This window comes from Magallana gigas, chromosome 9 (genome assembly GCF_963853765.1).
Source record: "Magallana gigas chromosome 9, xbMagGiga1.1, whole genome shotgun sequence".
Taxonomy (NCBI): Eukaryota; Metazoa; Mollusca; class Bivalvia; order Ostreida; family Ostreidae; genus Magallana; species Magallana gigas.
Window position 1 is genome coordinate 4,852,699 of NC_088861.1, and position 27,637 is coordinate 4,880,335.

At 33.7% G+C, this 27,637-nt stretch overlaps 1 protein-coding gene across 1 annotated transcript; it reads right to left on the reverse strand.

The window, feature by feature from the left end:
• Window positions 1-873: 873 nt before the first annotated feature.
• Window positions 874-19,302, reverse strand: LOC105324669 (uncharacterized). Its single transcript, XM_034479233.2, has 8 exons — window positions 19,250-19,302; window positions 17,846-18,189; window positions 17,668-17,737; window positions 14,588-15,687; window positions 14,469-14,493; window positions 3,888-4,290; window positions 2,890-3,068; window positions 874-2,659 (listed from the first exon to the last, which is right to left on the reverse strand). Exons 2-8 carry the CDS (start codon window positions 18,160-18,162, stop codon window positions 1,271-1,273), a joined length of 3,483 nt encoding a protein of 1,160 aa, XP_034335124.2. The 5' UTR covers window positions 18,163-18,189; window positions 19,250-19,302; the 3' UTR covers window positions 874-1,270.
• Window positions 19,303-27,637: the final 8,335 nt, after the last annotated feature.

The window sequence follows — 27,637 nt, forward strand, 5'->3', positions numbered from 1 at the left end:
TCGATGTTTCAAAAGAAAACGATCAATAAAAACGAAATTTGAAACAATCTAAGAATTGTGAATCATTAAAAATATATAATATTTTGATATTGATATGCACGATAAGTATATGCAACTTCTTTATTATGAAATGCATTCATCATGTTCGTCATGCAGTGATACAGAATTCGATATCCGATCAATATCATTTTTTACCACTGTAAGAATGCTCGTCGATAACAAATATGATTTGCAGACTGCAGATATACACATAAATATTTAAAAAAATCAAATTGTGAAGATAATTTAAAAGCTAGAGCTTGTATAGGTTAACAAAGGGATAAACAATAAATAAGAGAAAAACCGTCAATATGACAAAAAATTGGGGTTTCATTTGCCTGAACAGTATCCATAATCGAATGTCAACCCTGAATTATAAACTCTACCTATACAGAGAAATAGGGTACTCTATATGCAACATTTTGCCAAAAACGACAACTTCCTATCTTGAAAACTGTAAGATGAGTAATCCGTACAATTGGGGTACCCTTTTTGCAATATTGCGCTAAAAATGACTAAGTTCAAAGGTTGGTAATTTTTTCCATAAATTATCAAAAATTAAACTCCAAGGAATATGCCAGTCTCTAATATTTGTTAAATTGATCTGCAAAACAACAAATTCTTGTCTTGAAAATTGCGGGATGGGTTATCCGCACAATAAAGGTACCCTTTGGCAGCTGCCCGCCCACCATTTTCAAGCAAATTCGGTTAAAAACTCGTTTCTAGTTTTGTTTGTATATGTCTACTGTGACACTTGTGGAGAAAGGAAGATAGCAAATTTATTTATTCCTGAAAATCTTGTCATCCTTTTACCCTATAAAACAATACAGAACATTTTGACAGTTTGTTGTTATATTTGTGCTTGAATTAATTGAAATTCTAACAAAATGTTCTAGAGATTGAAAAAAAATATTAACTGTCTTGATAAAATCAGCTTCAACAAAGTTTATCTACATTGTAGCAAATCAAATCTATAATTGTTCATAAAATGAAATAATTGTGGAATAGAGCATTAAATGAATACACTATAAGCAGACGCAGACAAAAGAATTTCTACTTTTATCACACAACTATCTTTTGTAGTTTAGTAAAAGCACGTACATTGTATCTTTTGATTCTCTTTGCTCGAAAACGATACATTTTGTTCATATATTCATATTCACTACACAATTATATAGATTTTTTTTAAATCTGTTGGAATATCACTTTTGTGTCGAACAAATATAATTGGTCATTCGAAGAGTGATCTTACAAATCTCACTCCTCTTTGGACAATACTGCCTTTCCCTTTGTTTGGGGCACGCCCGGGACCTGTGAAGGTTTTCCCAACTGTTGATGTGACGTCATTTTTCGTTAACTTTAGATTCTGATCAAAGTTTTGAATTTGTTTATCAACAAGAGCCATTCTTTTAAACTCATGTAACATTCTTATTCTTCGTCTAAAGCCTGGTTGTCTTTCTGCTTCTTCTGCCTCAATCATTAGTTCTATATGTTCTACAACAGTTAAAGGATCAGGTCTCAAAGCTATTTCTTTCAGTCTACTTTTGCATCGCTTCATTTCCTCCATCATCAGTTTGACGTTCTCAAATAAGTACTCTACATCGTATGTGAGCTCCTCAATATAGGTTTCATATGTTAATGTTGATCCCCTTGCTTGCTCGTATTTTTGTTTCATTTCGGTATAAGTTTTCTTTACCATTTCCACGGAATATCTGTATATATACGGCGTGTTTTTGTGATCTGACCATATACATTTTCCAAAGCATATTTTACATTTCCCATTTTCCATTGCCGAACATCTGCTCTTTCTATCATCATCTGCTATTTTGCAATTTTCATGGCAAGTGGTATGACATTGAAGGCAGTTTGTTACATGCTTTCCACGTGGCAAATCGACTAGATATTGTTTCGTTTCTTCCACTTCATATTCGAAATCTTTGTTGTTTTCTATATCATCTTTATGCTTTTTGAATATTTCCAACTGGTCTCGAAGTTCCCCAAGCTTTGATAATCCAGCTTTCACCTGAGGAAGAATGCTTACTATGACTGTTTTTAATTGTTCTCTTTCTTTCAAAACATCATTTGTTTGGGATAGACTCTTTGTTTCAAAATTACTAAGTTGGTCAAAAAAGTTTTGAAAACTATTGCACCCCATTTCCCAAAACATTGGCGAAAGTGATGTGGTTGTCAAATGTTTGTTCTCTGCAAACAAGGCCGAGTTGTTAAACTGAAAAGTAGATCCAAACGGCAAGTTTGCCTCTTTTAAAGATGCAAGTACAGGGGGTTCAGCACCATCAGCAAAGGTGATAAGTGTGCATATATTTGACTCAATGTCCTTACCAAAAAGGGACATGATTGAGCTAAATATATATCTCTGAGAAACAGTGAGCCGTGCGTCAGGAGCCTTTACTATAAAACAAACAGCATCTATAAAAAGAACTCCTTTATCCCCTTTTGATGAAAATAATTGCCGAATTTGATTTATTATGCCTTGATCCCTTTCAATGCCTCTTGTATCTCCAAACCCAGGTGTGTCTATGATGTTGAGAGTAAAGTTCAAGCGACTTCCTTTTTGAGGAGCAATTTTGTAGACTGTGATCCATTCAGTTTGAGATATTGCCTAAATCAAAACAAAAAGGTTTTAATTTTGGTATCAAGAATCCATCACCCTTTTTAAAACTATACAGCCAAAAAATCATTATTGTAAGATCTGTTCAAAATAAGAAAAAATAATGGTCACATTTAGCAGCCGTATTCTTAATTTAGAGTTTATTCCTTTCCTTTGTTGATTTTTTTTTAATCCAACAGAGCATGAATAACACATGACTGATAAATGGGAATAAATGATACCTGATTATGAGTCTTTTTTTCCTCTTCTTCCAGCTGCACAAGTGTGAATCGGAATGGATCGTCAAAACTTACACCCATAACGTAGTTAACAATACCGTCAACCAAGGTACTTTTGCCCGAACCAGTTGCACCAACCAGCATGATTGTTTTTTCCTCTTCTGATCCCGTTTTTGGATTCCCTGTCATTAAAGATATACTTTTATACAGCAAAAATTCAATCTGCAGAATAGGACGTCATGTGAGGTTATGAGTAAAAAAAGAAAAGTAACTTTCTAACAAGACAAAATTATCTTAAAATCAAAATCAAACTTTAGATTGTAAAAAAAAAACTCTTCAATGTTCTATTTTTAATGGGAAGCAAAATACTGTTTACATGACTTTTGTTGATCACATGACAGTAATAATAGAATATATCGTGTTAATGTAAATCTCATAAGTGATTAAAAATAATCAGTCATTCATAAATTATCATAAAATATTTTTTATATCTATTTATTTCATATTATAATATTTTGATTCCCTGCTAATAATGGTCCCTTATTTATCCCAAACTTGACATATAATATAATAATATGCATAAATAAAAGATAAAACTGTACTTTCTATGTGGTAGCTCCCTAGTGTGGAATATTACTTAATCAGGTAATTTCTACACGTGTAAATATATATTAAAAAAATGGATCACATTTGTTTCAAAAGATATTTTTTTGGGGGGGGTGGGGGGGGGGGGTCTATTTATTCTGTTGTTTGCCATATTGTCAATAAGTATGATTTAAAACATGAATCATTTTTTACATTCCAAAAATCCCTCCCTCCTAATTGGGAATGGATTTTTGTTTTTTATTTCTGACTTCAGAATCCTTTACTAAATAAAGCTTGATGCCAAGTTTAGTTAAATGGAAATATAGACGGTGGTAGCACTTTGATAAAGAGCTAAAATGGCTTACATTCTGACTTAATTTTTTTACCATATTTACGTTATGATTAAGCCAACTTACCAAGAATGAGTTTTCTCGTTTTTGCAAAACGATTTCTTGATTGTTTTAGCTCTTGTGTTATGAGTTGATACTTTGGAGGGTTACTGTTATCAACAAGAACTGAGAACTTCAATAAAAATGTTGCTAGAGACTCTGCTGTTTTTACGGTATCATTTACTGGCCCATACTTTCCTTCTTGATCTTGAAAAACTCCTCGAACTTGAAATACATAAACTGTATTTGCCATCAGTCCTGCAATTGTAATTTGATTTTGATCTACATCGGTTTCGGCAAACTTCCATTTTTCCTGACCACCCTTGCTTTTGTAGCGAATTTGGTAGTAATCAACTTTTTCGTCGGACTTTGTCCAAAACAATTCAACAGCATCAGATAAGATTTTCAGAGCCTTTGGTTTTCCTGGGGTCTAAAAGAAGATAACGCAATTTTATAACTAAAATTATACAATATACTTTCAAAATGGGTACATGGCTAGTATGAACTAATGATTCCTATTTAAAGAGAAAGATCATACTATTAAGGTGATATGGGACACTTCCTTGTTGTGAAGTAATGTTAATCGAAATAAACAATAAAACCAAATGGTGTGTTAGTATGAACTAATGATTCATATTTGACGAGAAAGATCATACTATTAAGGTGGTATGGGACACTTCCATGCTGTGACATTTTGTTTATCGAAATAAACAATAAAACCAAGCATATTTATATAAGTAGTTTCTTTCCCACTATTGTCACCTAACAATGAGCGCAGTGGATTAAAGGGTTTACTACGAATCTGTACGTCATGAGTTTGAATCCTGCTGGCGGTTTTACAATTCATGCTCCTCCAAATATTTCTAAAAGCTATTTTATTGGTTTAATATTGTAAAACTTGAAAATTATTCTAAACCAGTGAAAGTATTTTAATGACAATGTACTTTAATCCACATTGATATTGACAGATGTCCTTTACCATTTTATGCTAAGAGAACTAAAAATAAAAGTGTCATTTACCAAACATTCATCTTAGTAATTTTTAAAAGAAAATATATATCGCCCGTCACTAACTGTACATCTTTTGAAATTATTGTAGAAATCATTTCTCATAGATAACTGATGTGTAATAGTTATAAGGAAGCTTACAGAAAATTGTCAATGAGTAAAACAGCTTTGGTCAATTATAACTTAAACATTTCATAAATGATATTTTCAAAATAATCATAATTTTGTTATCTTACAAAAATATGCGCAGAAAAATATCTTCCAACCCTTTAATTATGATAAAACCTATGTCATAAATTACTAACATCATCCTAAATATACTAGCTGTTTGCTTACATGCTACATGTACATTTACAAATTCAAATGTTCCTTAATATCTCGATACTCATTAATACCAAACTAAGTTCATTCATGAAAAAGTTAAAAACAAAAGAATTCTGTTTTGAAATGCCCCTTCTACTGGTCCAGGTTGCAATAGTATTACATGAAAAAGCAAAACGTTCACAGAATTACGCATTGCATATAACACGAAAGAATCTTGATGACATAAATTTTAGAAGATGAAAAACGAATTCAGTTAGGTGCATGTGTTTGAATAAATGAACTGCTATCAAAGAATTGTACATGTGGCCATTTTATGTAATAGATTTAAGCATCGAATGCTTATTTTTGCATGTCATCGGTCCTGCAACACACTAAGCGGAGTAGACAAATTGAAAACCGCGCATTAGCGCGTTGTAAGATTTTAAATTCAAGAATAAATCAAGACAATAGATGTAAAACTTTGCTTCACACACAGCGTTCACAAAACGATGCAAGTATTTTGCTGTAAAGACGGATCCGTTGTCTGAATGTAACACACGAGGTGGTCCTAGAATGGAGAACAATCTGTCCAAAATGGCGATAGTTGTGTACACAGTCGCAGCACGCATCGGCCACGCAATAACGAACCGGGTAAGGTCATCCATCATATGAAAATGTATTCAAATGCAGACTTTTATCTAGGAAGCGGACCAACAAAATCACAACGAAGAGTTTCCCTTGGGGTGCATGCTGTGACAGTCACACCTAAGGGACTCTTTGGAACACAATGGGGTCCTTCTACACAGGTTTTGCACTGTGCAATGTAGTCTAGAACTTTCGATAGGGTAATCTTATCGTTGACTTGTTTGGATAGTTCCCAAGTTCTCTGAGGACCAAAATGTCCTACGGAATGACATCTATCGATAATGTTCCACTTTAGCTCGCATCCGAAGGGTCACTGCCATAACAGGTAACTCAATTTCATCGTCTTCTAAAGGGGCACGACTTAACGCATCACTAACGGCATTGTCACGTCCTTTTACAAGTTCTTTATCAAACTGATATTCGATCAACGCGAACATTTTGGTTTTGACGATGTCATAATAAAAAGCAATGGTTTGTGGTCCCTTCTGAGAAGAAACTTTCGGACATACACATAATCTCGAAACTTTCGAATTGCCCATATGATAGCTAAAGCTTCTCGATGAATGGTAGAGTAGTTGCGTTCTGTGTTGGTAAGCTTTTCTGACCATATGTGATTGCATGCTCAAGCCCTTGATCATCAGCTTGCAATAATACACCAGCCAGTCCTGTATCACTAGCATTAGTCTGCACAATGAGTATGTTAGCTGTGTCGCTAAAATCAGGGTGTTTCAGAACAGGTGATGACATCAAACACTGACGTAATACTTGAGAAGCATATTCGGTAGGCGAATTCCAAATGTATCGCTTCGATTCAACGAGTTTGCTCAATGGTAAGGCAATATCTGAGTAGTTTGGTATCAAACACATAAAATATGTACCAAGTCCTAGAATGGATCGGACCTCTTCCCATGTTCTTGGTATGGGGTAATCTCCGATTGCTGTCAAGCCTTTATCCCCGGGCTGAATACCCTTTTTGGATAATTTGAATCCCAAATAATTGACATTGTCCATAAAGAAATGACACTTCTCCGTTCGTAGTGTAAGTCCTGCACTTTTGAAACAGTCAAACACTTTTTCTAGGGTATGTAAATGTTCCTCTAATGTGGAGGTGTGAATGAGACAATCATCAAGATAGATAGGTACATGCTCAAATCCTAAGCTGCCTATAACATGGTGCATTACTCTCTGAAATGCAAGCGGTGCAACTTTCAAACCAAAACACAGTCTCTGGAACTGATACCCACAAGAAGATGTCTGAAATCCAGTGAGACGACGACTGTCCTCCGTCAAGGGAATCTGGTTGAAAGCGGAACACATGGCAATTACACTGAAGAACTTGGAGTTTTTAGGTGCATCATAGCCTTCTGTGGGGTCATCAAAGGAAATGTTTCATCCTGAAGTTCAGTGTTAAGAGAACGAAAATCAAGGCAAAATCGTTGAGTTCCATCGCGTTTCCATACGAGAACAATATGCGACAAAATGTCAGTGTTATTGTTATCAATCACTCCCGACTGTAACATTTACTGTACTTGACTTTCAATTTCAGCAGACATTTTAGGGTTAAACCTGTATCTACGAGATCTCACTTTAGACAAATCAGCATCTTTTTCAGGTTCAATTCATAGGGATATTGAAGAGCACATCCTAGTCCGGTGATAATGGTGGAATTACTGAATTTTCAGTTAGACGGACATTCATAACTGACTCTGAGTTCTGTTCAATGACTGATCCAAACTCCACTGAATTCTCTTGAGGCTTAAGTGTGACTTGGTCAAAATTACACACAACATCCCAACCGATAAGAAAGTATCATTGTCCACATCAAGCAGATGTAAGGAACAGGGTACTACGTTGTCATCAAAACAAATGTAGGTTTACACAACACCAGTAGTCTTTAACGATAATGATGACGGACCAGTTAAAACTGCAGTAGTATCGGTCAAGTCAAAGCCATGCGGAAATGCCTCACATAGCATCTTGTATGAAATACACGAGACCGATGCTCTTGAACCAATTACTACATTAGTGACGCGTTGTCCAATCTTCACGGACTTTGTCGGATACGCATCATTCGAAGTTGAATCATGATTTTCATTTACTTTACCATTTCTCTGTGGACCACGGTAATCTTTGTTTGGACAGTTCTTGGCCAAAAGTCCCCGACATGAACAAGAATGACACTTAGCTACATTACCCAGTTGTCTGGTTTTATCTTGTCTTGCTTGTCCTGTTGATCCCTCTGTCGAGCAAAATATCCAACTCTGTGACAATAATTACATCTCAGATGAAACACATTCGAAAAGGGTTTAGAACTCTGAGTGTCCGTATCTGCTAGTCGTCTAGCTACATCAACAGATGGTCAAACTTGGGCATCTTAGGCTCCTGACAAAACACAAGCTGTAGCTGGTCCTTCAGCTTTGGGTTTTAAATACCTTCAACGAATCGATGTGCACAAACTTCGGACCAGTTTACCTTAGCTAAATTCGGGTAGGCCTCTTCTCATTTACGGTATATTTCATGTCCATAATCATCAATAGACTCACCGGGATTCTGTGTAATCTTGTGGAAATCCGATGCAGCTGTCTGCCGTTTTTCGTCCGTGCGATCTATTTCTTTGATCAGCGCTGCCTTCAACAAATCGTTTGACTTCGTATTGTCACTATGAATATCACGGAATACTTTCGTGCACCATCCGGTTGGTAAAATAAGCACCAACTCATTCAGTTTCTTGTTAGCGTCCCAATCGAATATCCAAGACTTCATTTCAAAAACATCGTCAATGTACTGTGCGAAAGTCATAGACTTTGGGTCGAACATGGGTATCTTCTGTTCACTGGACGCCGCCATCGCTGTCGTACTCCAAACGTTTCACGCACGCAAGTTCCAAGCTCCACGCTGCCACCGAATGTAAGACTTGAGATTCAAGAATAACTCCGGTTGTGAAATAAAATATGCATTAAATGAAAATAATGATAAAAACACAGAGTACGACAAAAATGATATATCCGACAGACGGACATACTTGGCTCAAACGACAAACGTTTATAACACGCGGACTCACACACGGCTTTCTTCAGCAATTCAAAGAACCAGTCAAAACTCACACGCGACCTCTGGTCACACTAAATACCAGATAACACAAAATACACTTGTAAACAGCGTTATGATAATTTGTCAATACGCTTAGTGTATTATAGAACCGAGTCGGACGACATCCCAAAATAAACATTAAATGTTTATAATTATATTCATACTGATATCTATGTGTATGAATTATATGTGTACCGTTGCTGTAAAACCATTACATTCACTCTTAGTCAGGGGTATGAAACATACATTTAGCAGCCATATTAACGTTATTTAGTTCGTTTCCGCAACTAAAAATATAGTGCCAGAAACAGTCAAAAATCTTTTTTGAATAGATATGATAAGTGATTATTTTCCATTAGTATATATCAAATTTTACGTTAGTTTGACCGTTTCATTTAATCTTACAATAATAAATATACTCAAAACGCGGGATGACGTTTTATTATATTTGTGCTCATGTATAAGCTATGTGTATTCAAAAAAAATTAAACGTTGCTGATTTCAAATGTAAATGTAAACACTGAATGTAAATATATAATAATAAACGCAATATTGCAGCACATGTATATGGAGGGTAATCGTGTTCAAAAATCCAGACATGTAAACTTGTAAATCCGAATATGCAATCGTGTTGATGTGCGAGCCTGAGCATGAATATGTGTAATTCTGATCGTGTAACCTATAAAACTCGGGCATAAAAACGTGTAAGATTTGACTCAGTTCCTTCGCATGATGCACATTTTGCAACTTTATTGTTTACATTAGTTAATTAAACCTTCAACTTTGCACACTTTCAATCCGTAGTTTCTGCATTTGTAACTTCAGGCTCGGCAATAGCACATCTGACATGATACAAATTGACAAATGTAAAGTCTACAAGTTTGTAGTTTTGACATGACCTTATATGGAAACAGTGACGTCACTGATAGAAAAAGGCTAGCTGCAGGTAAAGGCATGCCGTAATCGCCGGAATAGGGACGGAATAAATAAAAAAAAATAGGTAAGCCTATAATCATATTATCTCTGGATAACAACATTTCATAGAGTATTATTTTTCGGAAAATTAAATTATGAGATTGGTGTATATTTTATCAAGAGAATGTATAAAAGATGCAAGTAAAGAATTCGATCGGCTTCAGATATCCTCTTAGAACTGAAAAAAATTACATTTAATGACTTTGTTTGAATACACGTGTATAAAGATATATACGCATTTTTATTCATAGGCGTCTGAACCGGGAGGGGGGCTAGGTGGGGGGGGGGGGGGGGGGGGACTTAGCCCCCCCCCCCCCCCCCCCACTTTTTTGCCAAGTTAGACCTAACCATTAGGAACATATCAACAGGGAGGATTCAACCCCCCCCCCCCTTACTTTTTCCTCGCAACAAACAAAATTGTTCCTTAAAAGACCTTAAAGAAAATGAAATATTAATAGTGATATTGAAAATTAGAGTCATAGTAGGTATACTAGCACCCCCCCCCCACCACCACCACCACTACGGATTAGGAATTTCATGATTTGGGGGGGGGATTAGGCAGGTAAGATTGGAGTTATTGGTATACCCTCCCCCACGGATAAGAATTTTCATGATTATGGGAATTCTTGTCAATATTTTTCATGATTAGTTAAGCCCCCCCCCCCCCCTTTCAATTTGCTTCCGACGCCACTGTTATTAGAGTACATGCAACAAATTGTTAAAGTATAGGCCTCGGCTGAATTAAGAAAATATCTCCAAATGCATCCTTATCGCTACCACAAAGTTGTGACAAGACACCCCCCCACGCGAAAAATTACACGAGGTCCGTCAGCTGAGTTGCAAAGTTATCGATAAGAAAGCAAACTATTTAAAGACATTGGTTTTGAGATTGTGATTACCCGGTAATATGAGACATAAGAAGCGACCTCTTTAAAAAAATGAATAAAAATTCCAAAGATAAGGTTAACTGTCGTGAAATTAAAATGTGTATAAATTATTTTAAGAAATGTTTCTTTGCATTGTCGGCAATATATAGGAAAAAAAAGCCTGTCATGCAGGTAAAAATTGACATTTTTTAAAAATTATTTAAAGCAATTATTACGGGATTGAGTATGACGTCCTGAATGTCGGTTCAATACAGACTCACTTTGTGAAGTTGGCTGATAAAAATTTTCTGGAGAGCTAGTATAATACAGCTTTACAGCCACTTGTGAACTAGCTGCAGGTCTGTAGCTCCCTGTCTAAAAATACAGATGGACGATCTTTGAGCTACAGTGCCTCCCATAGTAAAACTTCAATTTATGGCGCACAAAATATATGCGCTAGTATTTTCTATTATTATTGAAGATTGTGTTATTATTTATCTTTCACTTACACAACAACAAAAAGTATAAATACATGTAAAGTAACATAAATTTTTCCGCGAAAAATTACCAAATCCTTGCAGGTCGTTTATTCTAACTAATTCAGAAAAATAACAAGAGTAAAAATGGGGTACTCAATATGCAATGTTTTTGCCCAAAAATGTTCAACAGCTGTAATTTTTATAAATTATCAGAAATCAAAATCCTAGCAATTTGCATACTTCTGATATATATGTATAAATAATCTGCAAAAGAACAACTTCCTATCTTGAAAACTGTTCGAGGAGTTATCGGTACAATAAGGGTACCTTTTTGACAGCCACTCGCCCGTCTGCAATTTTTACTATTTCAATAATCGGAAACCCGGTTTAAAATTCACTCTCAAAATTCTTAGAATTCAGAAGTTACATGGGACCTCACGGCGGTCTTCGAACCCCATACCGCTCAAAATATATTTACCCCCTTAGGAAATTTCTTGATCCGTCTCATTTCTAGAAAAGAGTACGCATTTACTTATATTCCAGTTTAAATTACATGTCAATTTTTTTTTAGAGATATAAGATATTAGGCATTTCCTTTTATAATACCATGAGAATTATATTACGGAAATTAGCGCATTCGTCACATCGGCAACGATTTTTTTTTCTACATGAACCTCTTCCTGTTTGGTCCAGTTTCAATCGTACCTCAATTGTTTTTTCTAAAAATAATACCGGTGTTTTCGCTAGAAAAGATGTCGTTCATTAAAAGCTTATTGCAACAGTTTAGCTGAATATTATGTTTATTTTTCGTTCATTCCGGTCCGGCGGTTACGGCATGCCTTTTCCCGCAGCAAGGCAGTTGCCATATAAGGTCATGTCAAAATTCGACAAACTTGTAGACTTTACATTTGTCAATTTGTATCATGTCAGATGTGCTATCGCCGAGCCTGAAGTTACAAACGCAGAAACTACGGATTGAAAGTGAGCAAAGTTGAAGGTTTAAATAACTAATGTAAACAATAATGTTGCAAAATATGCATCATGCGAAGGAACTGAGTCAAATCTTACACGTTTTTATGCCCGAGGTTTATAGGTTACACGATCAGAATTACACATATTCATGCTCAGGCTCACACATCAACACGATTGCATATTCGGATTTACAAGTTTACATGTCTGGATTTTTGAACACGATTACCCTCCATACATGTACCGTTGGATGCCCAGTGCATTAATCAAATGTGAGTTATTGCAAATGGTTTTGAGGGAGAATTTTTTGTCAAGACAACAATATGTTTTTAAAGTTGAGCTGTGCTTTTAATTGGCTTAGCAGATTAAAATCAAAGGCCTGAAGGGCCATAATGGCTTACGGGTTTGATATGACTATATTTACATGGATCGAGTATGATTCCCTCTATTTCTTACGGAAACTTTAGTTTATTTATAGCTTTATAGAAAGTAACTAGCTACATGTAATTCATAGATCTATAGAAACTAACAGGACCAATATCAACATGCCCCATTTGTTGATTGGTCGAACCCTAGTGACCGAAACAGACAGGATTGAAATCTAGAGGCCTCTTTTATCAGTTGGTTGAAACCACCATTGCTTTAAGGAAAATCATAGACTGCATAAAATAATAATGATGATGTCAGACTCAAACTCCAATATGAGACAATTTGTTTTTTTCTTTTATCCAACAACTGAAGTACATTAACTGTAAATTCATACAGCTACATGTATATCGGACACAAAAACACTTAAAACCATCATGCTCTCAAATATCAGTATACCTTGTATTCCTACGCACTATGAACTTGTGCGAGAGTTGGTGCACAGTGCAACGTTACAGCGCCACAGTCAGCGCGAAATCACTGCGCGTAAAAATAATATAACCAAATGATGAAATGTACTGCATGTTATGTACTATGATTAATGAATTCTCATGAAATCTAAACCAACAAGTATTATTCCATTTTATTTGTATTTCATAAATGTATATTTATTCATATTTTTCTGGGTTTTTTCTACTTTTTTAAGAGGCTGACCGTCATAAGCTTTTATAAGAATATAGATTCACAAGGCAGTTCTAAAATCTTCTGTTTTATTTTTTCCCTTTGTACAGAGATAAACTCTTTGGAGGGGGGGGGGGGGGGGGGGGGGCAAGAAACAGGCAGAACTATGCAATTACAGCAAACTTGTTTTGACACCAAATTTAATTAAAATTAATTACTGCACTAAAACTTTGCAGTCAGTCTTGTGTACACAGTCATTTTCAGAGGCATTCTATATGATGTCTCTATGTTATAGTAATGTGATATCGCTTCCGTATATGACTTGCAATCAAGCTTAACTGTATATTGTTTTCTTATTTGAGTACATTTGGTCTGAAGTTTCCAATATTTTTACGACAAATAAACAGTTCAATCATAGCACAACCAAGGTAACTCCATCGAGGGAACATTGTGCTATTTTTAGATCTTGGAAAATCCCCAACATTCGATAATGGCGGAGGTGTCGAAGAAGGCACATTATATTAAAACAAGCAGTAATTACCCCTCTATTTATGCATTTATTACCGATTTATAATCCCAGTTTCAATATATCTCAATCATAAGTTCAGTTCTTTAACCGTTGAACACTTTCCCCCTTGCTGAGATCGATGTCGATCGAAGTTAGCGACGCTCTCTACGGGTGCAAACGTTTTCATGAACATTGAACGAAATAACGACTACTTTACATTTACTTATCACTGTTAGGATCTGAAATAATTGGGAAAAGATTTTTTGCTTATAATACATGTAAGTACGCATAGCGGAAAGCATGGCGCACTGTGTGAAGCACGGCGGGGGCCTATACCTCTACGCAAAAACCGGCCTAGGGAAAACACTGCAGTTAATATTCATTCGCGTTAGATTTCGAGTTTATTTAAATAAAGTCAATTCATTTTTTTTTATTGGTTACAATAACATAAGTGATAATAACATATGGAAAATATAATATTGCTTAAAGATATTTATTATGAACAACAAACAGTTAACTTTGCAACATTCGAATAGAACTATTTTTTGTCGCGCATGTTCAGATAACTGAACTCTTTGCCGTAAAGATTATCCGGCAACTAGATGGCCGTAAGCCATAAAAAAATGTCATGTCACGTGTTTCCATAAAAAATTTTAACATTAGCGTGTATACAAACAATGTTTGTTAATATGATTTCAAAACTTGTACAAGTACGTACCTTTGCATCCTGTTTTTGTGTAGGACTACATCAAGAATAAAAAAAAACATTAATTCATTTAACTGAATAAAGATGAACAAGAACACGTCAAATAAAAATTACAATGTCATTTGTATTACCTTTGAGATACTTTAAATGTAATGTTTCGATATCCTGGCATTGCTTCGATGTTATCATTTAAGCAGTGGCCTCTTCCAGATCGCTGTTTAAGATGTTCGGTGGCACATGTGTGACACATTGGCTCAGGTTCATCGCAATCTTGGCAAAAATGGGTTGCAGCTTTCTCATCTTTTTCAAATGAACATGGCTCACATAAAATAAATTTTGTAAGTTGTTGTATGTCATAGCTAACTTCGTGATTACGAAAATTTCTTTGTTTCAAATGTAATTTTGTACAATCTTCACATGTCGGTTCAGCCTGTTCACATGTAAGACAGAAAGCTACGGCAACACGAGTGACTCCGTTCATATAACAATTCTCACAAAGTACATTGTTTAGTGTTGGCTTAAAAAGCTTCATCAAATCCCGACAAAGTTCATGACCACGCGTTTTACGTTCCCTGATGTGCTGTCCTGCGCAGTTGTCACACATTGGTTCAGGTTCAGGGCATGTTATACAAAAACTTGTTGCATCATTGACTATTTCAACAAACCTGCAAGGTGTGCATTTTAGGGCTGTATCTTGCACTGACCCAGCTTCTTCCACTGTTTTGTTAACTCTCTCCTCGTCATTAAAACTCATCATATCAAAACAGAGAGCATGGCTTTCAAACATTTGCAAATGCTTTTTGGAACAGCCGTCGCATAGTGGTGACTCAAAATTACATGAAATGCAATATGAAGTGGCAGGCACATATAATTGCTCTTCAACAAGACATTTGCGACATGAAGGTAATGAAACATCCTTCAGAATGAAGGCATGAGATATAATATCAATCCATTCATGATCCAGTAACCCATTTGCCTGATGATCTACTCGACACTCATCACAGTAGTCCGAATTGCAAGAATGACAGTGAAAGGAGGCATTCAAATTACAAGTAAGACATGGAAATTTGTTACCCAAGAATTCTTCAATTGGTATTACATTGTGGTCTTCAGATTGGTGTGCAGAGAAGCAGTCGGTGCACAGTCTCATCTTGCATACATTGCATATATACTTGATAAAATGATCTTCTTCATGGCAATTGAAGCATGTCTCCTTTGGAAATATAACTTTCTGAATAGAAGAAATAACAGTGCGTTAATAATCTTAATAACAATGTCCAATAGAAGCTCAATTTCATTTTAACAAGAGGTATGTATGCCACATATGTTTTACCTTTGCAACACTTATGTAGAGCAGTTAAGGCAAAATATTTCCGGTATATGTGATTAATTTTTTTATTACAGGTAGACAATATATATTTCTATGATCTTATCGTGTCCCATCTCCCTCCTTCTAGGGCATATAATAGTTACAGTGGTATGAATCTATCTTAAAATTTACGGTTAATTCTTGTTACTGTCAGTGACAAAATTGTTTTAGAACAGTTAACTTCGTTTTTAGCATTATAATTCTTTGATCTTTGATCTATAGTACTTGAATGTTCTTATAACTAAAGCTGACATAAATTCATTTTTCCTTTTATCTTTAACTACCCCCATATTAGTTCTCGATTTCTATTGTTACTCATGTCGCTACATTCCACCTATATAAGGCTGAAAACACAATTCATCTTCACCACACTCTGGTATTTAATTCATTCAATCGTGTTACACTCAACGGAATGATTTGTAAAACATATTTTGATTTAAAAAAAAAATGATATCCACTGCTCTGATAAAGAATATGCAATGACAGACAAAACAAAACAGACTGAATACCAGGCACACATTTTTCAAAAATCCTCGACCATTGATAAACGTTTTCCTGTATCACACTGTTAATACCATCAAACATGAGCAAACTACACCGTAGCAGATTGTGCAGTGAAAGCATATACTAAAATACAGAATGTTTTTGTAAAAGTTGATAAAATATGATGGATACCGTGTGTCCGGGTGTAGAGATTATATGTATAGGCACGCTGTATGTCAGTGACACACGTTTGATGTGCACATGAAGTAAGGCAGTATAACATGTTTAAGTGGAAGATAATAAGGACATTTTTTCAAAGAATATACCCTATTATATATTTTATTGTTTGTAGTTTCTTCTATTTTTTTCACAAACATATTTATTTTACTGCAATTTTTAGATCACGCATTTAGCTCTTCAGAAATCAATGCCATCTTATTGCCTCAACTGAAAGCAACCGACTAAAATTTTCTCGACCATATATGTACCCTAGTGGAGTTGAGGTCATGAGCAGTCGAAACTTAAATGAGGCCACCAAATACTTTTTTATGAATTTATCAGCATCAAGAATGGTTTGTCAATAATATAAACTGCTATTGCTTTTCAGGATCAAATGATCTTTAGCACAAAGCTTGACATTAATTTTTTTTTAAAGTTAATGTTTCAATTTTAAAAACTTTGAAACTTTAGATCCTTGAACTATACTCTGTCCCAAGATATTTTGGATTCACGTTTGGACGATTTTTAATAAAACTACACTTACCTGTGAAAGAAGTGCAATTGAAATAGTTGAAAGGGATATTTTCCAAGATAATTTCATTGACACATTATCATCTTTCACTCGGAAAAATTCACAGGAACGAAAACAGATTCCTTACGGAGATTTATTATGGGGAATGTTTACATCTTTTCTCCATTCGGAATACACTCGGAATACATCGCGCAATATTTCAACGTTATCATCCGGGCTTGCTGCAATGCAAAATCTCCGTAGACATCACATTTTTTAGCATTGTATTGAAACCTGATATGCTAACAGGGGCGTTTTGACTGAGAAATCTTGGAAATTTTTCATACTTTTGAATGAACATCGTTTGGATCCTGAGGTATTTATAGATATCAAACAATTAAGCCAAACGTGAATCCAAAATATCTTGGGACAGAGTATAGGCAAAGAAACGGTTGAAAAATGGCTTTATGACTAAATGTTCTAGCATACACATGACAGTTATACCAAATTTGATATGACAATGTATGATTGTATCGACAATTTAATGAAACTCTTTCATACTTCATGTAACAACAAAAAAAGTTTATTGTTTTAAGGGCAAGCAAAAATATCAAAGCATGGTTATCTACCTGAGTTTCTTTTGTAGTGCTGACCTCTACTTGTTCTTCTTGACTTCTTTTCAAATCATTTTCTTCTGACCTGTACGTTATATAGCTCTTACAATACAATGATTCTCAAAACAAAACAAAAAATACATTTCAATTAAATAAAATCCTCCATTTTCACAAATAAATTTTCAAATCTTACCTTCCACCATTTTTCATCAAATCCAAATTAGTACATATTGTGTGGTTGGCAAATTCTTTCCGACCGCTATGTCTTTTAGAACAGGGTAAACAAAGAACTTCAAGATGTTCACAATTGAGGCAATAGCCATAACCAGGAATTGAGGAGTCTAGACAAAGGTCACAAATCAACTTGTCATCTTGAAGTCTTGCTATCTCATGGTGTTTTGTGGTGTCGTCTAGCTTATGGTGCCTTCCACATTCATTACAAAGAAATATGTTCTCACTTTTGCAAATCAATGCTGCATCCCTTTCAATGCTAGATTCAGCACATATCATACACTTGACCTTTTCTTTATCTTGGTCCTAAAAATAATTCGCAATGAAAGATTTTAATGCAGTGCATGCAATGTTAAAAAAAGAAAGGACTATTAGAAATATCGATATACATGACTGTGAAAATGACTAGAATAAAACATATAAGGAAATATATGTATGTAAAACCTCTGCAATATTGAAAAGGAGAAAGAAAGGAAACGAGAATATATTCATCTTTGCTGGCCAAGGGTGGTACTCTACTCATCATCTCTTTTCCCCTTGGCTGCGAGATTGAGTCAACTTCAGCTGGTTGAAATTAAGTACAGGGATGTGAATGACAAAATCATTCAATCATGGGTCCGAACTAATCTCTAAATTTAAAAGAACAGTTTGATTTCCAAATCTGCTGAAATCAACAGATGTGCTATAAAAATAACAGCACTTAAAGGACCAGGTTCTTGCCTAGCAAAGAGAGGTTCTGTAGATTTAGGCCACACCGTTCAGAGCAGTTTGACCAATGACCTTTGACCTTAGAATTGACAGACACTAAATACGTGTACTCTCTTGGGGATACGTACCTGTAAACAAAGTTTGAAACCGAAGGTAAATTCTCAAGATATTGAAAGTATAATATCTTTCTTCATACAGAGAGGTTTGGACCTGACCTTTGAAATTAATTCAATAGTTTTTTATCCACTCAATCTCCTTAAGGTTAAAATTATAATTAGAGTATTACGTTTTATAATATATATTCTAGCTTCTCAATACAATACAATTCATTTTATTTATTTCCACACAACTTGTTCAATTAAACAATTTTAATTTTTGTAAGTTTCCAATTAAGATATTTTAAGAATTTATTTAATGCCTCAATAAACACAAATGGTTAGTCATGTGGAAGGATCATGCCATATGTATAATTATATTAATGAATTTAATGTGCTTATCATTCGAACTCATTATACAAAATTATATAACGATTGACAGATATAGCAAAGTAAATCCAGTGGTCCCAGCTTGGAATTCATTATAACAGAGTTTTACTGTATTTTAAATTTAATATATTCCCTAAATTTTTTAGGCAAAATATTTTTTTTTAAAAACTCACGCTCAATTCATCATTTTCTTCCTCATCTTTATTTTTCGACACAATAATTATCTGAAGACCTGAAAAATAAAAAAAAATTCAGTGAAATAATATATATATATATATATATATATATATATATATATATATATATATATAATATGTGTGTGTGTATTGTATTTATTACTGTTAGAACTTCAGATTGGAATAAAAAGTTTGTTAAAAAATATATTGAAAAAATCCCTCATTTTATCCTTTGACGAATCCACATCTAATATAAATACAAATATTTTATTGGCACAAACACAATAACAACTAGAACTGTCCTAATGGGACTAATACCCCCGCTAGGCTAATTTCAAATGGGACAAATAATTGAATTGAATAATAATTAAAGTTTGGAACACATAAAAAAAAAAATTCTAGAATTGTAAAAAAAAAAAATAGTTAACAAAGAAAAATCTAAATTGTCAGAATTTCACTGTAAATACATATCTATAACAGTAATACATTTACAAATGTATGTATTTGATGATATATTTTTTTAATTTAATTGATTTAAAGAAAAACCAACAAAATGACAAAAACCCCTCCCTTTGCAGTGAATAGAAATACCGGTAGCCAAGCAATGCTCTTCTGTTGATAAAACTTTCAATATCTTTCTTATAAGAGTCTTGACAGATGCAATTAGTTGTTTCAAATTTTCCTCACTTTCTCCTATGGCACAATTGAACTCCATATCAGAAAATTGATCCCATAGGACTATGATTTTCTTTGATGAGCTTGTTAAATTTAATAAACTCCCAAAACATTACCATAATTACCATACTATGTAAAAATATGTAAAAAAGAAAATTTAATATTACTAACAATTTTAAATTGCCAAAACACTACAATCATATCAGTAATTTTGAATTTCATTTAAATTAATGCCCAATACGGTCACTTCATCAAATTACTTGACAAATAAATTTAAACAACCTCTAAAAATAGTTTAACTTCTTTATTAATAATTATATTATTTATTTCCTTATAATGATAGACCTTTTGGTTTACATGAAACAGTTTTTAAATAACCCCAAAACCATCACCCATTTTACAGATTATCAATTTCCCCTAAACACATGCTCCATCTGAACCATGGCTCAGATAATGGCTCCCTTGGGACAAATGAATTCAGCCACACTTGTCTTTGATGTTCTCATTAGCTCCTAAGAATTTATCATTGACAAACAAAAACTTTGCATTGTCAGTTGATAGAATACTTAAAAAAAATAATTTTTTTTTTATTAATTAAGACATAAAGACAAAAAACTCCATCTGGATGTATTTATATAAATATATTTTAGAGTGTTTTCTATTAATTAATTAATAAAATCTGTAAGGATTACCTCCCTTACTTTTCAACATTAGTGTACAATATATAGAATAAGGAAAATGAAAAATGTCATAAAATCATTAAATCTTGTCTGATCTTAAAAAAAATTGCAGGTGCACATCTTCAGATGGTGTTCAACATATGTACAAATTTTCAAACTGTTCCATGCTGTAATAAAAAATTCTATAGGGGGGACAAAGTTGCGTCTACAGACAGACGGACAGACGGACAGACAGACAGACGGACAGACAGACAGACGGACAGACGGACAGGGTGAAACCAATATACCCCCCTAAACTTCGTTTGCGGGGGTATAATAATTGCAGGCAAAGGCCCAATGGATATACAGGAACATCACTGTATGTTTACAATAACTGCATGTACAGTATATATATTTTTACTGATCTATATAGATCAGTTTAACATTTCCTTAGACTAATTGACAACTGTGTTCAAAGCCGTCATTAATGAATTTAACAGTAATTTTTAAAATAGTATGTATTTCACTATTTTATAAACATAAATGTAAAATGTATCTTTCTTTGTCCAAGTTATTGGCAATATTTATTTTTATTACAAAAATTACTAAAATAGCTGTTCCTTAAATGAGAATAGGCTTATATATAATTTACATTGAAAAAGAAAATGAGTTTCATCTTCAATTGCACCGCAGTTTTACAAGCATTACAATATCTTTCATTCCTGAATGTGGCATTATATCTACCACTTATGTGCACTTAATCTTATTCTACTAATAGAGGATCTCTCAGATCTTTTCCTGAGTAAATCAACATAAGGACTAAAATTCTTTTTCCCCATATATAATTTTTGAAAAAATGAAAGTTTTTCTGAACCAAAAATTTTTGTTGATTGCTCTTGGATACATTGGTCATGCAACGATTTTTTGCTTTATGTTTGGTAAAAAGTGTTGAATTAATGTGCTTTTATAATTACTAAAATTAAATGTTTGAGAATCCCAAATTATCTAGGATGCCATAAATTTTCTTGGTTCAGGAATTGGAATTGATTGTTCCCTGATATAATTTAAATGCCAAAGAATTAGACGTTATCAAGTGATTTCAATATTTAATGCTTGAGAATGAGATTTTAGACCAAAGTGGTAACCTGTTTAATTCTGCCAAACAACCAGCATTTGATGCTTTGCAATGTAATCCAAGTATATCTTTAAGAAATTTTATATGAAATTTTTCGATAACTGAAATATCTTTCAATGAGAGATCCACTCCCCATATTTCACAACAATAAAGAAGTACAGGAAGTACAATAGAATCAAAAAGTTTTTCCAAGAGCTTACATGGATTATCAATACCAATTTTTTTTTTTTCATTTTAAAATATGCTTTTCTGGCCTTTTCAACAAGCACAGTTAAATTAATTTAAACCTCCCATTTATTAACTTTTCAATACAATACCTAAATAACAGTATTTTAATACAACTTGCATAGTATCTCCATCGAACGTGAAATTGATGCTTTGATGTTTACTACATGTATTTGATTTAAAAATCATGATTTTAGATTTATCAACATTGACTTGTAATTTCCAATTTATAATATGATCTAATCTAATATGACCCGTAGAACACATCAAAAATCAATTAATTCTTGTTAATTTTTAGCCCAGTTGACTATATCAAATCAATATACATCCTACTGAAATAAGAAAGAAGTGCTACCGGTATATAAAATGTAAGTTATAGACAAGGCTGTAAAATGTTACAGTAACTGAAATCATGAGCACAACTGTTTCATGTTTATTTGGCTACTATCTACTGTTAATTCTTTGCAATTAGAAAATGAAAATTAAAGGTGCTGTTTTTTTTACAAAAATGTGTTGCCTCTATAGATACAATGTTTATTTTGAAGGAATTAATATATGAAATATTAAAGATGAAATTTTTGACATATCATTCGATAAACTTCTTCAACTGTAATTTCATTTGAAATTATTAATTACGTGGAAACTAAATTTATTTCGTGGGAACGAATTTTATTTCGTGGGAAAAACTTTTATTTTGTGGGAACAACTTTTATTTCGTGGCCACAACTTTTATTTCATGGGAAAGACTTTTATTTCGTGGCCACAATTTTAAAAAAAATATCTCAAGCATATGTCCTATGGTAGCCACCGTAAGATTCCCTAAAATAGACTATAAACACGAGGCACGATTTTTACTGTGAAACTGAAAGAGTCAAATAAACTCATGTGGTCTAAAATTTAAATAAGGAATAAGGAATCATTCTTTGAGTATTACATGCATGAGGTGATAATTTCGGTCGGGGCGTGATCAAATCCAATAAAGCCCGAATGGCTTTATGATAGATTTGATCACCCCCCCGACCAAAATTATCACCTCATAATATTCAAAGAATGATTCCTTAATTATTACTTATATTTATAAAATATTAGCCATCGTACGATTAAATATTTAAATAGAAATAAGCATACCCTGCTGGCGCCCCAATTTGGCATCATTTGTATTATGAGTTATATACAGACCCTGAAACGTACTACTACACCACAGGCTCGCTGAACGCTCGCTACACGCTCGCTAAACGGTTCACACGAAACGCTGAACGGTTTATACGAAACGCTGCACGCTTTGCCCGAAACGCTAAACAATTTACACGAAATGCTGAACGGTTTACACGAAACGATTCTCGCACGAAACGATTTGCTCGCTTTTCACACACTTTGGACACGCTTTTATCCTGATCAATTCGGGTCCTCTCGGATTTTTTCTTTGACTCTGTTAGTAAGAATTAATTTTAAGAAAACACGAAATAATAGAAATACTGATATTAGAAACATATATGTACATAAGTATTGAATTGATAAAGTAAATTAATTTGGTACTTATATTTAAAGCAAAAAATTATTTATTCACAGAATTAGCCAAAAATATTACTTCTATAAATATATTCATTGCTCAAAAGAAATATCCATGATTCTTATTAGTCCCGTAAATAATAACAATTCCAGAGAAAAAAGATTTATCTTAAGTATATCTTTTCTTATAGATTTTTTTCACGAGAATATCTCAAAGGAGTTTTGCCAATCAGTTTAAAGTAATGTTTAACACGAGCGCTATTTTGATACAATTAAATTGTCAGAGAGTTCCGAATGAAATCTGATGAACGTTTCACACTGTTCTCGCACGCTTTGCCCGAAACGATTTACACACTTTGCCCGAAACGCTGCACGCTTTGCCCGAAACGCTAAACGGTTTACACGAAACGCTTCAAGATTCACACAAAACGCTAAACGGTTTACACGAAACGCTAAACGGTTTACACGAAACGTTTCTCGCACGAAAGTCACACGCTTTTTTGGTGTAGTAGTACGTTTCAGGGTCTGTAGTACAAAATCGATACGTAGTGTTATCACAGGCAAAGACACAGGAAAATGTAAATATATGACAATAACATTTCCAGGGGTGACAGATGTGTCTAAACAGTCTTAAATCGTCCACTGACTGTGGGGGTGCAAGGGACGAAAATAAAAAGGGGGCGAAATTTCCTTTTATACAGTATTCAGTGTTTAAATAGTTCTAGTGTTATGGATGCATGCATGCTGATAATGCAGGTATAAGTCTGATGTTTTCAAATTTTGTAAAAATTATACTCAAAATAATCTAATAAGTTACATGTTAATTATTAATAACATCAATGATTACCAAAATGTAAGTTTTACAGTATTTAAATGTGAAGATGTGAATCAATGGCATCATTTATGTTACCTGGCAGTATATATGTACTGTATGTAATAATGCAAATAAATATTACTTTAAAAAAATATAATCATTTGCATTTGATGTTAATTATCCAGTTGAAGCATTTCTTAAATAATTTCTCACTTAAATAGAACATTTATTGCAACATAATTAATATGTGCTATCACTGCTTAATTAACTCATAATATTAATTCAAAATTGTGCGACTGTTTTGATAGAATGTAAATTCTGTCAAACTCAATATTTAAAACTTTTATAAAATATGTAGTAATTAGGTAACTACGTTATGAATATATATGCAATTACCAAAACAAATACACTGTTTCATCCTTAATATAATCCTGTTCCTATATGCTATTGATATGTAAACCTCCTAAACGACGGTTGTCTTACGGCAATTTAATAAAGAACTTGAAAGAAGTCGTAATAATAAAGTATAATCAACTGCAGTCCCTCTATTTCTTTTGGAAACTTAATTATAGATAATTTATAGCTCTATAGAAACAGCCAGACTAATATTAACACGCCCCTTTTATCAATTCATTTGGTAGAAATCTACAGTGGCTGAAGCTGAGAGGACTGAAATCTATACACACCCTGTTTATCAATTGGCCGAAACCTACAGCAACCTAAGAAAAATCAAAGTACTCAAGTACTGAAAGCCGGGCTCTTTTGGTGTGTCTTTATGTGTATTGTGTAGTAAAGACTGAAATAAATCTCTCTCTCTCATTCTCTCTCTCATTCTCTCTCTCATATGCTTTTAATGTCGGCAAAACGTCAGAGAGCGACCAAATTTTGTAAGCGGCTATAGACAAAAATATGTCTGTCTAGTAGAAAAAAAAATTCAACACTTGCTGCCTTGAATTTTGCAACAAGCATTTTATATAATATGTATTTTTTCTGCAATGTCGCCACCTTCATATATCCCACATGAATCACTAAAAAAAAAGCATTTTATTGTTTAAGTAATTTTTGTGCATGTTTATTAACTTTGACGTCACGATCTGCATTCCTTTCGATCGTTCTTAGAGAATGTATTATATATAACATAATAAGTGATATTCATTGTGCATAATAAAACCGCTTCATTCCTTTACATAGACACTGTTGTAAATACTAAATTCAATATCAACGATATGGAGTGTAAAAAAATCAACAGTTTTAAAGCATTGTAATAGGTAAATAACTATTCATAAACTAATGGTTTTGAGACTCCCCCTGCTACGTGTAATGTAATGAATGGTGATATGTATATGCATATAAAAAACGGCTTGGCGCAAGTGAAAGATAAAAACAATCTTAGTATAAATTACGTGAAATCGCAGGGCCTGTCACAGCACAGTACAGGGACCGGGTCCCTCTCCATTGGGAAAATTATCGACATTTTTTGTCAAATTGGGAAAAGGAGTAAGTGCGGTTTTATGCAATTTTTGCCCCCCAAAATCAAAGTTTTAGAAAGAGCTTTAAAATAAGGTGAAAGATAGTTAAAATCATATTGGAAATAAAGGTGTAAAAGGTTATCACCAGAGTGACGTCATAATGTAGAAATGACGTCATGAATATTGCATTATTTTGATAAATTGATGTTTTATAGCAAAATATGGGTGTTTTCCAATGGTTATTCGACTGGGAAACATCGAGCGCAGGCTTGCTCAAGTACCATTTTTTAGTATAATATGTATAACTATCTGAAGAAAAACATATGTTAAAATCGCACTTGAGCAGACCTGCACTCTATACTTCCGAATGCAAAATATAGAGCAAATATGAGAATATCTTCATTTGTTTGCAAATTCGCGGGAATTAGGTCATTTAGGTGGCGTCATAGATAAACAGGGAATGAGCAATGATGACTAAAATCATCATTAAAGTTATAGGCATCCTCTTTACAATGATTTGGGAAGATTTCATTTTTATACGATACTATTTAAAAATTGGTTGAAATCGGGGGCAGATATTTGACCATACCGCACATAGTCCTTTAAGATACTTTAACTATATCATCAAAATGCCTTCTGTATAAATAGCAAAATCTGTTGTTTACTTCTTAAAATTAAAGTTTTACAGCTCACATGATGTTCTCGGGAACTAACCAAGAGTAAAAAGGAAGACACAAAAAAGAGGGAAATTTTCAGAATTATGAAGAGTTCAATTTTTTCATTTACACATACATGTTGATTTATAAATTTAAATTTTTAATTTGAAATTGTACAGTGGTCAGGAAAATAAGAAGACTTCATTTTTTTTTCACATGATTGAGACATGTTGATTGACAATTTATTTTAAAAATCAAAGGAACCCACATACATAGATTAAAAAATATTTTTTTCAAAAACACTAAATTAAAAAAGATTAAGATCAAATTTGGAAAAGGGAACTAAATCTATATGAGGTGGAATTATTATATTTCATTTCAAAGATCCATAAAATATTTGTAATATCTTATAAGCAAAATTCTGTGTAATATGTTACTGACATCTTGTGTATTTAAGAGTATTTAGTAAAACCCTGGGACCCAATTACAGCCGTAATGCAGAAGATCTGTTTACGAAGTCTACATGTAAATGATTTCCTGATATTAAATCTAAGCATTTACTTGGAAGGTTTATTATCTAATTTCCAGATAACAACCAATGCCTGCTCTGTCTTCCCAATAATTTATAACAATCAGTTCGTAAATTTCTGAGCACTTTAAAATGCATCACTAATAACAGCATAAACTGCAAAATGCCGTGCGTGCTGTATAACCCAATTAACCGACCCAAAAGGTGACTCTACTATCAGTTGGGCTTGTTAGGTCAACACAGAGGTTCAGTCCAGATGTAAGAAGCTTTTAAAATAATCATCAGTGTTGTCCCCATAACTTGATCATTCAGGATATAATTAAGCCAGCTTTAATCAACTACAGCAAATACAGTCGCACCTGTTTTAAGCGGCCACCTGTGGGACAATGCCAAACTGGCCGCTAAAGACAGGTGGCCTCTTATTCCAGGTTTCAAATTAATGGGAAAAAAACATCGAGTATTTTCATTTTGGCTCTATTGCACAGATTTATTAATAGCATCTGTAATGGCGGCGTACACAGAGATGGTGAATGCACAGCTCGGATTGCTAAATAAACAGTTTATATTAATTTTAAATGGCCGTTTTAATTCCATTTATCTATCAAGGGATTAAGAACAAAACATTTTCTGCTAAATACGCCCAAATGATCATTTTCAAGGGATTAAATGCGGTAAACAAACAGAAGTAGCGTTTCCGTACAAAGGCTACTTACT